Raw genomic sequence first — 17,733 nt, forward strand, 5'->3', positions numbered from 1 at the left:
ACACAGAGTACGCAAAAGAACTTGCCCCCCCCTTCTAACAGCCGTGTACCACAAGTCTCTAGAGGAACGGAAGGTTCCAAATGATTGGAAAAGAGCACAGGTAGTTCCAGTTTGCAAGAAGGGTTGTCTAGCAGATGCATAAAACTATAGGCGTATATCTCTGACATCGATCTGTTGTAGAATTTTAGAACATGGTTTTTGATCGTGTATCATGTCTTTTCTGGAAACCCAGACTCTACTCTGTAGGAATCAACATGGATTTCGGAAACAGCGATTGTGTGAGACCCCAACTCATTTTTTATTTGTGCATGATACCCAGAAAATATTAGATACAGGCTCCCAGGTAGATGCCATTTTCCTTTACTTTTGGAAGGCATTCGATACAGTTCCTCACTGTCGCCTGATAAACAAAGTAAGAGCCTATGGAATATCAGACCAGCTGTGTGGCTGGATTGAAGAGTTTTTAGCAAACAGAACATAGCCTGTTGTTCTCAATGGAGAGACGTCTACAAGCGTTAAAGTAGCCTCTGGCCTGCCATACGGGAGTGTTATGGGACCATTGCTTTGCACAATGTATATAAATGACCTAGTACATAGTGTCAGAAGTTCCATGCAGCTTTTCACAGATGATGCTGTAGTACACAGAGAAGTTACAGCATTAGAAAATTGCAGCAAAATGCGAGAAGGTCTGCAGCAGATAGGCACTTGGTGCAGGGAGTGGCAACTGACCCTTAACATAGACAAATGTAATGTATTGCGAATACATAGAAAGAAGGATCCTTTATTGTATGATTATATGATAGCGGAACCAACACTGGTAGCAGCTACTTCTGTAAAATATCTGGGAGTATGCGTGCGGAACGATTTGAAGTGGAATGATCATATAAAATAAATTGTTGGTAAGGTGGGTGCCAGGTTGAGATTCATTGGGAGGGTCCCTAGAAAATGTAGTCCATCAACAAAGGAGGTGGCTTACAAAACACTCGTTCGACCTATACTTGAGTATTGCTCATCAGTGTGGGATCCGTACCAGGTCGGGTTGACAGAGGAGATAGAGAAGGTCCAAAGAAGAGCGTCGCGTTTCGTCACAGGGTTATTTGGTAAGCATGATAGCTTTAAGGAGATGTTTAGCAAACTCATGTGGTAGACGCTCTGAGAGAGAGGCACTCTGCATTGTGGTGCAGCTTGCTGTCCAGGCTTTGAGAGAGTGCGTTTCTGAATGAGGTATCGAATATATTGCTTCCCCATAGTTATACCTCCCGAGGAGATCACGAATGTAAAATTAGAGAGATTTGAGCACACACGGAGGCTTTCCAGAAGTTGTTCTTCGCGCGAACCATACGCGACTGGAACAGGAAAGGGAGGTATTGACAGTGGCCTGGTAAAGTGCCCTCCACCACACACCTTTGGGTGGCTTGCAAATTATAAGTGTAGATGTAGATGTAGAGCCGAATCTGGACAAAGGGCACATTTCCCAGATGTTAGCGTGAAGCCAGCATCATGCCCATACCCAAGCCCCATCTCTGTCACCAGCTGCATTTGCAAGGTGATGGAATTTATGATTCATGACTGGCTGCTATGGTGGCTCAAGTCTCACAATTTACTAACGACTACAAAGTGTGGATTTTGGGCACAGTGTTCTGCACTTGATCATCTCTTTACTATGTCTACCAATGTCATGTATGGTTTTCTTCAGAAATCCCAGACTGTGGCCGTGTTTTTCGATTTTGAGAAGGCCTATGACACCTGCTGGAGAACTGGTATCCTCTGTACTATTTTCGTATGGGGCTTCCATGGTCACCAGCCCTGATCCTTCAGGAATTTTCAAAACACCAATTTTTCAAGGTGTGTGTGGGTTCTGCCTTGTCGGACACATTTATCCAGGAAAATGGTGTGCCTCAGGGTTCGGTCCTGAGCATCGTCCTCTTTGCTACAGCCATTAACTCTATAGTGGCCTTTCTTCCGCCGGGCACCTCCGGCTCTGTTTTTGTTGATGATTTTGCCATCTATTGCAGTTCTCCACAGACCTGTCTCACTGAACGGGGTCTTCAGCAATGTCTTGATCATCTTTACTCCCTGACCATTGACAATGGCTTTCGTTTTTCCACTGACAAAATCGTCTGAATTTCTGATGGTGCAAATGGTTCTTCCACCATCTTTACATATTGGGCCTGTGGCTTTCCCGTTAAGTGAAACTACGAAATCCCTAGGGCTCATAGGAAACTCTCTTGGGCCTCTCATATGTCCTACCTGGCAGCCAGCTGTACATGGTTCTTCAGTGTCGTGTGTGTCCTCAATGGTACTTCCTGGAGTGCCGGTCAAACCACTCTCCTCCATTTGTACTGGTCCCTTGTCTGTTCTAGACTAGACTATGGGTTCTTTGTTTATGCATCTGTATGTCCATCTTTCTTATGTCATCTCAACACTATCCACCATCCTGGCATCTGTTGGGTAACTAGCACCTTTTACACTAGCCTGGTTGCGAGTCTGTATGCTGAAGCTGCTGAACTACCACTGTCATACCGCTGTGATTTTCTCCTCAGCAGGTATGCGTACCATTTGTCTGCCATGCATGGCGACCCATCCGATGCATCCTTCTTCGATGATTCCTTTGATCGCCAGTATGGAGCACGTCCCTCTTCTCTGTTACTTCCTGGAGTACACTTTCGGTGCCTTCTCAATCAGCTTAACTTAACACTACCTCCAACTTTCCTGGTAGGTGTAAACCCTTCATCACCTTGGCTTCGTGAAGTGGCCCGTTTTAACCTTGGCCTTCATTCACTTCCTAAGGACACTACTCCAGCTTTGCTGTATCGCCTTCAGTTTCACGATCTTCGTGTGGAACTTTGCAATAGAACCTTTGTGTACTCTGATGGCTCTCGGACTGACCGTGGTGTCGGATGTGCCTTCATCATTGGCGCCCATGTCTTTAGATATTGTCTTTCGGCACACTGCTCTTCAACCTTATCAGGCCATGGAGTACATCCGGCGACACAAACTTTGCAGTTGTGTCCTCTGCTCAGACACTCTCAGCGCCTTTCAAAGTCAATGATTACTGTACACCGCCCATCCCTTAGTGCAACGGATCCAGAAAAACTGTCACTTGCTCACTCTTGATGGAGCCACTGTGAAGTTTGTGTGGGTTCCTGGTCATGTCGATCTGCCAGGAAACGACTGCTGATTCTGCTGCCAAGGCTGCAGTCCTTGTACCTCAGCCCACTAGTTCCTATATTCCCTTCAGTGATCTCTCTGTTACCTTCTTTTAGGTGCTAGTGTCCCTTTGGTATCGTCATTGGCTCCCCCCCCCCCCCCCCCGTTCCCTCCCCCCCCCCCTTCCCTGCCCCCCCTCCCCCGGGAGGAGGTCATTTTAAATAGGTTGCGTAATGGGCACTGGCTTTTTAGCCATTGTCATTTCATAAGTGGCCTCTCCCACTACTTTGTACACATTACACTCAAGTTTTAACTGTCCACCACTTCCTGATGTAATGTCCATTTGTTTTAACTGTTCGCCACCTGAGTTATCAGCTGTTATAGCAAATGACGCGTGGGCTGTCGACCGTGTTTTACCTTTTATTTAGTTGTTTTTTAACTCCTCACTGTCTAGTTGTTTTTTAACTCCTCACTGTCTTCGTGTTCTACATTTATGACATGTGTGCGTGTGACCCCAGCTGTTTTTGCACCCTAAAAACAAAACAAATCTGACATTCAAAACAATAAGAAAGTAATTCAATGTGTAAATCACCCAAATCAAATATTATGATACAGTGAAAATGATGAACATCTGATTCTTTTTGTCTCTAGATTACTATGTAAGCAGAAGCTTTACCATGTAAATTAGAAACTTGATTACCGGTAATAGTATATTTTTATAGGTAATGTGTATTTTATTTGAAGCAGATTTAGGACGTTATTTTGAAGGTGTACAGTAAGTTACTAAACTGTTCACAGGGCACAGCAGACAGATCCAAATGATCATCTGGCGGAGTATTATCTTGGACTTCAGTATGCTTACAATGGACAGTTAACAGAAGCAGTAGCACATGTGAAATTGGCATTGAATTTAAATGCTGAGCATGTTCCTTCCCTTCAGCTTCTTGTGTTACTTTTATCAGCGCACAAGCAGACTGCTGAAGCCCTGCAACTGTTGGATGCTGTTATACAAGAATATCCTGATAACATGAACTTGCATTACACGAAGGCACAGCTAGAGCTACAACATCTTGGAGGAGAGGTAATATTATCTGCTTATGTAAGTTATGCATTTACTGCTAATTACTGTGTGAATACAAGACAGGAAAGTGAGACAAGATGTTTTTTTAGTTAATGTAGGTAAAACAAGACAAAACATCAAGAGGCTGCTACTAGAAAATTAAATGTAAAAATTCACATGTATCCAACAGACTTACATAGAATACATGAGAATAATTCAGATGTAGTATAATTAAAGCTTTGAAAGATGACTAAAGGTCAAATTAACTACACCCACTTTACAGAGAGAGCAAAAAATGTGCTATGAAGATCAGTGCAAACATGTAACCAGTGTTTTGTTATGTTGCACTGAGAAGCAAGGAAATACTGTTTGACTTAAAAATTTCAGTGTGAAAACAACATTAAGAAAAAGGAAAACACGCATCGATGTAAAGTGAAAGAATATTTTTGAGAAAAAGGCTATAACATTTTTTAGGAAATACAGAATTGGACTTTTGATGAAGGAAAAATTACTTTGAAGTTCTCAGCAGTGGTGCAGCACTAAATACATAAGACATAATTTGCTTCAGAGTATGAAAACACATAAGAAAAGAGTATATTAGAATATTAAGTGAAAATGACCAAAGTTTTTCATCCAAATTTTCAAAAATCGACTTTTTAGGCCCAAAAAAACAGACAAGGAGTGATTTATGAGAGTTTATTTGTTTCCTATAGTTAGATATGATACACTGCTAGCCTCATGTAGAGCAAGAACACTTACAAATGTTTACTTAATTTTTTATGAGTTTTTGAAATTTGATAATTTTCATTTTTTGTAAAGTTTGGGGTTAGCTATCTCAGGTGGGACTAAATATAAAAATATGATTTTTGCACAGTTTGTACACCTATATGATAGCATCATACTGTAAAAATTTCAACATTGATATCTGACTGTGAACAAAGACATGAATTTTTGAAAATGAGGAAATAATTCACGTTACTCTACAACTGATCTTATGGCTGTTGCCTATTTAAATGGTTTATTGTTTCATTGTGATAAAATTTAATATATTTAGTTCACACATTCGCCCAATATTCATTTAGTTTATTTATTTTTAATACTGCAATATTAAACAATAGGAGCTTTTGCTTTTGTTCTGTGGTAATAAAAATGCCCATTTACGTTTAGGTTTATTTTCAATAAAGAAGTAAATTATTGCTGAATGTGGCATTGTAGAAATACTTGAAAAATGTTAATGACTTTGATATAGTTAGACAAACTTTGTTTAAATTTTGAGTAAGTTCTTCTGTAACACCAGTGTGTGAGTATCATGAGAAGAAATATATTCTGAAGCACAACCACATTTTTGGAAAAAGTACTGTGATCCACTTAAAGTTCATACAAAGCCTATTACTAAAGGTTTGAGGGAAATAAAACTTGAACATTTGTCCTTGTAATGTGAGAGTGAAACAGCTTCCCAAGTGAAATGTAATGTGATTCCTGGAAATTTCCTGTGCCCAAATTATTACTTAAAATTATTTGTTGTGAATCCAGAACCAGAATCATGTAACCTTGTTAATGACATTTATATTCCTAATGAGGAAGTTGTTAGCGTATTGGATTTTGCATGTTCTAACTTAGAAGTACCTCCTGCTTTGAAATTAATAAAATTAAGTAGCAGAAAAAGAAAAGCAGCTATTGGAAAATAAGGTACAACAAATTTCAGACAAAAATAGAAAAGACATTGAATAATGCTTTAATAATACAGATACCAACATTATTTCTAAAGAAGAAGAAAACCTACTGCCAGCATCATCTGACACTGAATATTTGAGCTTAATAGAGAAATTAAAAATTAAATGTTCAGTGACATCTAAAGAGGAAAAAGTTAAAATTTAAGTTTGCTCCCTGACTCACACTCAAGAGAAAAAAATAGTTAAAGATTTTAAACATGGCTGAAACAGCAACTGTTGAAATTCTTCTCGGTAAATGATCGCAGCCAAAACAGTTGCAGGATAAAGATTTGTTAAAATTCTTGACCATGGTTTCGGTATATATAAATATACCTTCATCAGAAGTAAAATATCTAAAATTACATCCTGCAATGGAGATTAATAAAAAAAATTGTGCCAAAGGCATCGTCAGTAGTTAAAACATCATCTCCATTTATACAACATGATTATGACAGAGGGTCGATGCGAACACAGCTTAGCATCAGTACTTCACCTATGAACTGTCTTCCTATTGCCTACAGCCTTGGCCTGCAGTGAGGCTCACACTTAAGCTTGCCAATGTGGAGCCCTTGGGTTTTGATCTGACCTCCACCTGCTCCTTCTCCACACCATTCTAGGTGGTCTAGCCTCCACTGCTGCCAGTGAATTCCACCCCCCTCCCCTCCCTCCAATTGCCTCAGCTGTTAGACCCTTCTTGTGGAGCCAGTGTTGTCTGAATTGTCTCCCATGCTGGTCGGTCTGCAGCCGGGTGCTCCAAGGGCCTTTCCAGTTCTCTGTCAGAGGCTGTGGCCCAAGCCTACTCATTTTTAGCCGTACGTCACCTTTTTAGGGGGGAGGAATTTACTATCCCCACCAGCGGACATCATGATGAAAGTAGATGAGCTGGGATGGGTAGTGCAGCGGGATAATGTGGAAAGCTGCCACAGAGAACACATGTAATGCATAGTATGGTCAGACCCCTGGCGAAGGTGTTTACTTGTGGGCAGCAGTAAGCCAGGTGGGGCAGTTCTTTCACAGAGTTCAACCAAAACAGACCTTGCCTTGCTCTTAATGCCATTTGTTGTTGCTGAGTTCTTAGCTATTAGCCATACACGCCAGTCACATGTGTCTTTCCTCACGGGTTCAGACACTCTGCTTCCAATAGATTCACTTATATGGCAAGTCTGTTTCTCTGTCTCGAGGTCATATTCACTGGCTGTTATCGAGTCACTTTTAGCCAATAAAGTATCCATGCCATCCGTGTTGTGTAGCAGTGTTGTGCTGCCTGTGCAGACACTAACGACTAATGGCCAGAACCATGTTTTTCTCTTCACATTGTAGCACCACATGTTCTTGTACATGGTGTCAATGACACCTTTTGTGGCACTGTATATCATTATAACTTCAGGTTTCTTCTGATTGGTATACTGTCAGTTATTCATGAAGAGAGCTAAGAACGGTAACAACTTTGTTCTTCTTAGGAACATATAAAGCTATCATCATGTTTGGTTGGAAACACCAGCATCTGCATCTGCATCATTACTCAGCAGTTCACAATTAAGTGCTTTGCTGTGAGGGTTCATCGTACTAACCTCAAGCTATCCCTCTGCTGTTCCACTCGCGAACAACACATGGGAAAAACAAACACTTAAATCTTTTCATTCAAGCTCTGATTTCTCTTATTTTATGCTGATGATCATATCCCCCTAGGTAGTTAAGTGCCAACAAAATATGTTTGTATTCAGAGGTGAAAGTTGGTGATTGAAATTTCATGCAAACGAAATAATGTAGAGTGTACTTTGTTCTGTAGGTGTAATAAAGCCAGCAGGCAGTTCGCCTTTGTTTGTTTCGTGTAAAAATGTTATTACTGGTGATATTATGTCCAGATTTTTCAAGCTCAGTCACCAGAATTTCCACAACATTCTCTTCATTGCATGGCTCTGGTTTCTTCATTCTTCCTCAAATACACTTCCAGCTTCCAATAGTAGCTTGTTACACTGTTACAAACTGTCCAGAACTTTATACTGTATCTACCAGTTTCAGATGGCACATATTGTCCAACTGGAAAACAACCTTGTGTATGACCAACCGTTATCCAAAATTGTGTACCTTCTTAGAATTTAGGCCCTTAGGGTAGTTTCCTACATCTCAAAAATTTCTCTGATTGTTTCCAGTTTGTCCTGTGACCTACATTTGTGCCAGGTTGCTGCATGTCAAAGCACAACATCCTCATAATAGCATGGAGGCAGTTCCGAGGCGTACACCGATGAGCCAAAAGGCAATCCTGTTTTATGTTTTCCGTGATTTCCCTAAATCATTTCAGGCAAATGCTGGGATGGTTCCTTTGAAAGGGCACGGCCAATTTCTTTCCCACTCCTTCCCTAATCCAAGCTTGTGCTCTTTCTCTAACGACCTCGTCGTCAGTGGTCCGTTAAACACTAATCTCCTCCTCCAGATGTCTACCCACAGGTCACAAAATTTCTGAAAACTACAGGATGGTGGTTTGTCAGAATGCAGCTGTTGCCCGATGTGTGCGTTCCAATGGATACAGATCATAGGCATTTGCTGGGTGAAACATCAGTTTGAGTTCATTATCATGCTCCTTAAACCACTGCAGCACGACTCTGGCTATGTGTCACAAAGAGTTATCCTGCTGGAAGATGTCATTGCCATGAGACAAGACTTCAAACATGAAGAGATGCAGGTGGTCCACGATAATGTTCATGTAGTTCACTGCTGTCATGGTGTCGTCAAGTATTACCATAGATCCCATAGAACCTCAACTCAGTGTACCCCATGGCACAATTCTGCTCTCACTGTCCTACATCTGTGGCATGCTGCACGTTTCAAGAAGCCGTTTGCCTAGATGGTGACATGTAAGGACCCAACCATTGACCTAGTGTAAAAAGAAATGGGATTTGTTCAACAGGTGATCTGTTTCTATTGATCCACGGTGAAAACTCAGTGATGTTGTACCCTTGAAATCATAACTGATGATGTCATTGGATCAATACAGGAACATGTAAGGGCCATGTGGTGTAGAGCTCCATGTTAACAGTGACCTTTGAATGGAGTGCACCAAAAACACTTCTGCCTGTACCAGCATTGTGCTGTGTCATCAGATCTGCCGCAGATTGCTGCCTATCCTAGATTACACAGAGGGAGTCCTCTGACCTCTACATTTTGTGATGAGATGTGAATGTCCAGTACCATACAGCCTACACTTTATTCCACCATCATCAAACTGCTTTCCATAGGTGCTTACTACAAACAACTGACCAGCTTCGGCATTTCAGAGATTCTTGTTTCCAGCCAATGTGCCACAACAATGTGCCCTTTGTCAAAATCACTTACATCAGTGGATTTATGCATTTGTAGCCCGTATCTTTGATATAATGGCCGCACATTTGTCTCTCTTCTGCTTACATTTGTTCTTACTGTGATGCATGCCTGCAACAACATCAGGAAGCATTCAACCTCACAGTTGGCAGTGGTCATAATGTTTTGACTCACTAGTGTAATTTCATTGAACAGTGGTCGGCCGTGTGCAACACTCCGAACTTGACTGATACCTTCATTTCTCGACCTGTAAACACCTATCAGTCAGAATACGAAGAAACTTTTTCATTTCATTCAAATCTGTATCCATCCAGTCCTTGTAAACGATTCGACCTTCCATGTTGGTTCACATCCACAACTTCTCAATGAGTGGTATGTGAAAGAACAACATAAAACAAGACTCTTCATTATCACCATTAGTAATCAAATATGTTGTCACCTCTGGTCTTCTTTCGGTATATCCTTTTCGCTCAACCTACCAGAAATTCCATCCTGTAGGGCTGTAGCCCTTTACTGCTTTCTGATTACGAGAAAACAATGTCACATTTAACAGAATTTGCACTAAATTGTTCTTAGACTTTATCGTAAAGGAATCATCATCATCCTTCTTCTCCTCCTCCTCCTCCTCCTCCTCCTCCTCCTCCTCCTCCTCCTCCTCCTCTTTCTTCATGTTGTTGTGAGGTTTTAGCAATTTCTACCTCATTAACATCATCCCTGGAAAATTCAGATTCACTGGATAGGTTTTCAGAATCGGAAGACTGATAGTCCTCTTCTCTGCACCATTTTCATTTTGTAGAACATGCAACTGTTATATGAAGTAATGTACCAAAATAAACATTTGCTTATCACACGGACAGTTGAATGCTGAAAGAATAACAGCACGAGTCAGAAATAGCAAATGGCATAACAGACACTGCACAGATATTGTTTAAAAATTGCTTCTGACTGCACGGTCTTTCGAGGCCCATACCAGAGCAAATGTTAACAAACACTTTAACACAAAGCTGTAGGTAAATCTTTGTAATTATTTTCCAAACTTATGGCTAATAGGACAAATTACAAAAGTCCTAAATATTCAGTAAAATAAAATGTATAGTTACTGACAGAAAAGATAATAAAAGTCGCAAATGGACCTCTGAGCCTTATGGTATTAAAAGGATCAATTGATGAAAGGAGAAAATATAAAAATGCAGCAAATGAAGCAGGCAAAAGGGAATTTAGATGTCTGAAATATGCGATTGACAGAAAGTACAAAATGGCTATGCAGGCATGGCTAAAGAACAAATGCAATGCTGTAGAAATATGTATAAATAGGGGAAAGATAGATACCAGCTAAAGAAAAATTAAAAAGGCCTTTGGAGAAAACAGAAGCACTTGTACTGTTGCCAAGTGTTCAGACTGAAAACCAGTGCTAAGCAAAGAATGGAAAGCTCTAATGTGGAAGGATATAGAGAGGCTACACAAGGGAAATTAACCTGTAACAATATTATAGAAAAGGAAGAGGACTTAAATAAAGGTGGGATGGGCAGTATCATACTACAAGAATAATTTGACTGAGCATTGAAAGACGCAAGTCGAAACAAGGCCCATGGAGTAGATGACAGTGTCAGAACTACTGATATCTTGGGAGAGCTACCCATGACAAGGCTATTACATCTGGTGTGCAAGATATGTCAGGCTTAAAGAAAAATGTAATAATACAAATCCCAAAGAAAGCAGGTGCTGACAGGTGTGAATATTATCAAACTATGAGTTAAATAATTGATAGTTTCAAAATACTGAAATGGATTATTTTAAGAATAATTGAGAAATTGGTAGAAGCCGACCTTGGAGAAGATTAGTTTGGATTCAGGAAAAATGTAGGAATATGTGATTTAATACTGACTCAAACACTTCTCAGAAGATAGGTTAAGAAAGGCAGACTTACTTTTATAGTATTTGTAGACTTAGAGAAACCTTTTGACAGTTTTGACTGGAACACACCCTCTGAAGTTCTAAAGGTAGCAGGGGTAAAATACAGGGAGAGAGAGGTTACGTACAATTTGTACAAAAACCAGATGGCAGTTGTGAGGGGCATGAAAGGGAAGCACTGGTTGCGAGGGAGTACGGCAGGGTTGTCCCCATTGTTATTCAGTCTGTACATTGAGCAGTCGAGGAAACCAAAGAAAAATTTGGAGAAGGAATTAAAGCCCAAGGAGAAGAAATAAAAACTTTGAGGCTTGCCAGTAACATTATGCTCTTTTGGAGACGGCCAAAGACCTGGAAGTGCAGTTGAACGGAATAGTCAGTGTCTTGAAAAGCAGATATAAAATAAAAAAATAAAATAAAATAAAAACTGGATGAATGTAGCTTAATTAAGTCAGACAGTGCTGAAGGAATTAGATTAGGAAATGAGACATCAAAAGTAATAGATGAATTTTGCTATTTGTGCAATAAAATAACTGATGACAGAGTTACAGAGGATGTAAAACATAAAACAGTAATTACTAGAAAAGTGTTTCTGAAGTAGAGAAATTTAACATCGAGTATAGCTTTGAGAGTTACAAAATCTTTTCTGAAGGTGTTTGGAGTGTAACCTCATATGGAGGTGAAATGTGGGTGATAAACAGTTCGGACCATAAGAGAATAGATGCTTTTGAAATGTGGTGCTATGGAGGAATGCTGAAGGTTAGATGGGTAGATCAAATAAATGAGGAGATACTCAGGAGAAAAAAAAATGTGGTAGAGCTAGAATAAAAGAACAGATTGGTTGATAAGGAGACATTCTGAGACATCAATGGGGCGTCACTTCAGTGTTGGAGGGAGGTGTTGGAGAGGGAGAGGGGGCAGGGGCAAGTAAAAATTGTAGAGGAATACCAAGAGCTGAATACAGTAAGCAGGTTAAAATGGATGTAGGCTGCAGTTCTTATTCAGAGGTGAAGAGGCTTGTACAGGATAGAGTGGCATGGAAAGCTGTGTGAAACCAGTCTTTGAACTGATGACAATGACGATGACATTCCACACCTCTTTTTCAGTGGCTAGAGCATATTCTACAGACAGATACACACACTCATTGTGTTTAAACTGAAGAAAACACATTTAAAATAAAAAAAATGAACAATTCACGATCATTTCTGATATGAGAATATAGAATCATAGAGTTGGTTAGGTTTAAATCTATTTTTTATACCATGATGTGATTCTTTGTGCTAAATGGTTAACATGTGTTTCTGAATTACTCTCAATGCTTCATCCATGCTAACTGCATTTTAGTTCCATATAAAAATGTTATTACTCAAGTAATTTGTTACATGTAATAAATATAATTTACTCACTTTCAAGATTTTATGCTTCTAGGGAAAAAGAAAGAGAATCAACAACTTCTTAGTGTCCTACATTTTCACCTCCCAGTAATAGAACACAGAGAAATCAGTTTTTCATTGAAAGTAACATTATGCTAACTGAAATGTCTTATTTTTAAATCGGCCTTGTAAAACATACGTATACAGGATTTGTTTACATAAAATGGAAAGGGTTTTTTTCTAAGCCTTATTTTTTTATATATATATAGTCAGTAAATACTTATTCATATTATTATTATTATTATTATTATTATTATTATATGCTGTATCATATTTTCACATCCTTCGCTTCCAAGAGTTAGTCACATATAATCATTACGAAAGTATGATAGTAGCTGAAATGTTTGTGGGACGATCGTTTTATGGGACAACCGGGGCCGTAATATGACGTTAGTTTTTTGTTGCTAGGTGGGTCGCGTCAGAGATATTAAGGCCAACTATATATATATATATATATTAATGGGATGCTATAGTTTGGTACTTATTTTCTGATAGTGGTTATCTAGATGAATCCAATGATGTGTAACAGTAATGTCTTTGAAGGTCAACAAAGGTTACAAAGGTAGCATGAACGTCCATTTACAGAAGGTATCCAAAATGTTGACAATTGGTATCAATGCAGTGCTGCAGTATTCTTATCATGGTATTCCTTATGACATCAACATATATTATTTTATTACTATTATTATTATTATTATTATTATTATTATCATCATCATCATCATCATCATCATCATCATCATCATCATTACCTTCTGGCAAATAGTTATTTCCTGTACGTCAGTGCTGTTTCCGTGCATTTCAAATTGCAATCATTAAGTAGAAAATTGTTATATGATAAGAAAAAATGATATTATATTCTTTTACAATGGTATGTTCATAAATAGCAGCATTCAACATTAAAGTCAGTTTTATATTCAGTTTCTGCTCTCCACAAAAATATGACTGCAAGAAACCAAATGAGGTGCTGCAGGAGTGAGACACTGGAATCTTATTTGAGGGACATCAATTCAAATCTCCATGTGTGTACCCAACAATTTCCGTGAACTGCTTAAGCCAAATTGTGGGATGGTTCCTTCAAAAGGCACAGTTGATTTCCTTCCCACCATTCCCCAAAATGAGCTTGTGCTCCATCTATAATACTGTTGTCATCAGTGGGGCATCAAACTCTAATCTTCCTTCATTGCTTGGATTCCATTTATGTGCCACATGTAGCCTATTTGGAAATATGATGCTCACAGATCAGTTTAATTTTCTCTGAAACTTTCTGCTCTCTTTTCAAACCATCATATTGAAAAAATTTCTCACTTGGGCCTTACATATTACTGAATGGTAATTTTGTAATGAGTACAACTTCTTCTTCATCTGTTGAAAGGTATGGCTTGTCACCTGATATTCATTAGATTTTTGTGCTCTGAAATTGATCCATAGTGAAAAAATATTTGCTCGAATACTAATAAGAAATAATTTGATGTGGATGTTGAAAAATATTTTGAATTGAGTAGTTTTGTTGTCACTAAATGAAATTGCACATTCCACAATGAAGAGTTTAGCATGAGAAATTTATGGGCAACATGAAATATGAAACTCCCTGGCAGATTAAAACTGTGTGCCGGACTGAGACTCGAACTCAGGACCTTTGCAAAGGTTCTGAGTTCGAGTCTGTCTGGCACACAGTTTTAATCTGCCAGGAAGTTTCATATCAGTGAAATTTCCCTGTAGAGTGAAAATTTCATTCTAGAAACATGAAATATACTAATAAACTACAGCTCCTGTCCTGCACAATAACAACTGAAATGGGGAGGCTCATTGTTAGTAGTGAAATGGAGACTTCTATATAAGAACAATTTTACCATGCATTGCTGAGCTCATAATGACGTTTTTAAATTATTCTTGTAGAGTTTAGGGATGTAAGTTGGCTGAGGTGTTTTAAAGAGCATCAATATGCCATACCTAATTGTACAACTTTACAGGTGGCGGACCAAAGGTGAGAGAAATATATCAAATTATGCAAGGGATTTCTATATATTACATTTTGATTGTTTGTATTAAATGGTCTATTATTGTATGCTATACCCTGTACTATAAGGTGTAGACTACCAACCCTATTGTGACTTACATAAAATCTTTAAGAAAATGTTGCTGAATTGTTTACAGTATTAAATGGCTGAAGGGTGCATACAAGTAATTTTTTTTTTAGATTAGGCAACTCTCCACCTAGTCCAGGTAATAACAGATGCGAGACCTGAAGCAGTTACAGCAAGATTCAGAGAAATGCCCCCATTAATGAGACCATTAAAATATTTTTGATCAACTGCCAAAACATTCACAACTTTGTTACAGACTTTTAAACATTCCTATAGAGCAGTGGAGTTAACAGAACACTAGATGCGTAAAGTAGGCTAATACCCACAGTTGAAAGCAGAGAAATGTTTGGGCTGGATCTAAGTATACATTTAAAGGATAGAGTAGACAGAAGTGGAGACAGTGTATTCATCACAGTAGGAAAGGAACTCAAACCAACCAAGATAGTAATTGAACAATTGTTCGGCCAAAACTCAGTACTAATAATGGGCAAATCCTTCTATCAACCACCAGACTTGCTCTCAGACATAATCAAATTAGATGTATTTGTCTATGAATATTTAATTATCCCTGGTGGAGGTTTGTGGGTGTGAGTAAGACTTCTCACTCAGTGATGGAACATCATCTGGCTATTGCCCACTCCAACAAACTTATCACTATCAAGAAGACTACTGCTGTATTATGGCTCTCCTCCTCCTGTTCCTCCTACCATCATGCCTCTGCAGTGGTCATACCATATTAACCCAAAGTTTTATTTTGCTACAAGTCACTTCCACATTGTGTTTGCAGAGCCTTATGAACATTAGCTCACATCTTGATGGAGTGCGCCCTCCTCCGGCTCTCCTTACTAAACATGATTTTGCAGGCCCTTTGTCTCTAAAATTGGCAGACGACTTATGGACAGCTGAACTCATTCTCAATTTATTCTCAGGTATAATGTTTTAAATTACTTTCAGTGTGGGTGGGTTGGGGACATTTTCCACCAAATACTGGGTCTGGGAGACACTAAACTCCACCAGCTTTGTCAGCTGCCTTGGTAAGATGGCACAGGAACAAAGCATACCACCTCCTACGGACCATCCCTAGTAAAGCACTGTAGTATTCAAATTATCCTAAGAGGTGAGGAGAAACTCCACTCGAACAGGCCTTGGAAGGCCCAACAGTACTGACTGGCCGCCGTGTCATCCTCAGCCCACAGGCATCACTGGGTGCGGATATGAAGGGGTATGTGATCAGCACACCACTTTCCTGGCCATATGTCAGTTTACGAGACCAGAGCCGCTACTTCTCAATCAAGTAGCTCCTCAGTTTGCCTCACAAGGGCTGAGTGCACCCCGCTGGCGAACATCGCTCAGCAGACCGCATGGTCACCCGTCCAAGTGCTAGTCCAGCCCAACAGTGCTCAACTTCAGTGATCTGACAGGAACTGGTGTTACCACAGTGGCAAGGCCATTGGCAAGAGCTGAGGATAGCTTTTGTTTAATTCATCACCTGTGTTGTCATCCATTGCTGTTTTGTGTGAAAACTTTTGTGTAATATATACTCCCTACCTCTTTAAACTGTTTTACCTAATTAATTGTTATGTTTGTTTACGTCTACTTCTTATTTGATGTGATTAGTGTATAAACTTTCTGTTTTGTTTTAGCAAGCACTCCATACAGCTGGAAATATGTTGGCACTATGGAAAAACTTGTATGAAGAACAAATACAGGCAGATGTAATGGAACAATCAGATAGACGTAGTGAGACCCGTAGCGTTTTCCAGATGTACTCATCAGAATTATCTGATAAGGACTCTAGTAAGTGCAGACTTGATTTTTCATGTGTGCTAAATAGTGCAGATATTGAATTTCTTGCATGTACTAATTTTTTCTGTTAAAACATTAATCTCTGCTTAACCTATCCTTGGCCAGCACTCTCTCACCCCCCCCCCCCCCCCTCCCTACCTCCAAACTGTTTCTGACAGGTACTCTGTCTCCAGATACACAGCCATATTACTCTCCTCTCCCAAGAATTATTCCACCAGTTTGATATACATAAATTTTCCATGTCATTTACAAATGTATGTTATTTTTAAGATGCTAGAAAAGTTATAATCTTCTGACACAATACTACTTCTATGAACGCCAGCTCCAGCTACAATTATATTTTGAAATAAGACCTACACTACCCAAGATTACTACTTGCCACATCATCAGGAGTGCTTTCTGGTCATCCTCTGAACCTCAACAACATTCTAGTTTAAGTGCTCCCTCTCAGTGTCTTTGTGGAAAGACTCCTCAGTTTATGACAACTCCTACTGCAAAATCCCCCCTGCAAGCTCAAGGGTTAGAATAGGCACAAGGTATTCCTGCCTGCCGTAGGGAGGCAACTAAAAGGAGTCGCTCACCTTTCGGCTTTTATGTGATGGTCCCCTGTAGGGTTTGACCTCCATTTTTCAAAATGTTCCCGAAGGACGAGCCAATTGGGGAAGGGCACCTTACATGGTGCATGATGTCCATTGAGCATTGAGATCATTAGCTCACTTGCTCATTGTGGCATTGCAGTCCTGCTCATCATCCATCTCTTGAGCAAGGACACCTTCCTGGGTGCATTTTCCTCCACTCAATATGCAGTGTCATTTTCTGCGCTGAAGTGGACCATGGAATTCCTTGCACCTCATATCCAGCATGTTTGCCAGACCGTTGTGGTGGGGGCACTATGTACGCTGTTGGTTGTAGCCCCCCTGACAACACAGGGATCATTCTGCTGATGCCTGCACCATCAGTTGCCCACATACACCATGGTGTAGATGCCCGTCTCCTTGGGACACCGGGACTCTCGGCAATGGCCATCCTGACAGGTGGCCCTTGCTGAGATTGGGTGGCACCCGCGGGGAGGGACCCTGGTTGGAGTGGGTGGCATCAGGGCAGATGACACGCCATGAAGCGTAGTGTGTCATCTCTTGCTGGTAGTCCACCGCCAGCAGTCTCTAAGTGGGCAGAGTCTAACTTCAGTGCTAAGAAATATGACCCCAAATCGTTCCCATCCCTGACCACACCATGGGAGGAACACCAGAGCAAGGATG

General features: G+C 40.0%; 1 protein-coding gene across 1 annotated transcript in view; it reads left to right on the forward strand.

The window, feature by feature from the left end:
- Positions 1-3,944: 3,944 nt before the first annotated feature.
- Positions 3,945-17,733, forward strand: part of LOC126318168 (tetratricopeptide repeat protein 7B-like) — a gene marked incomplete at its 3' end in the record, with an annotated part of 32,244 nt that continues 18,455 nt past the window's right edge. Inside the window, exons 1-2 of the mRNA XM_049993207.1 lie at positions 3,945-4,231; positions 16,312-16,465. Of these exons, the coding sequence (XP_049849164.1) occupies positions 4,178-4,231; positions 16,312-16,465 (208 nt within the window). The remainder of the gene's footprint in view (positions 4,232-16,311; positions 16,466-17,733) is intronic.

The sequence above is a fragment of the Schistocerca gregaria genome, unplaced genomic scaffold, assembly GCF_023897955.1.
Source record: "Schistocerca gregaria isolate iqSchGreg1 unplaced genomic scaffold, iqSchGreg1.2 ptg000656l, whole genome shotgun sequence".
Classification (NCBI taxonomy): Eukaryota; Metazoa; Arthropoda; class Insecta; order Orthoptera; family Acrididae; genus Schistocerca; species Schistocerca gregaria.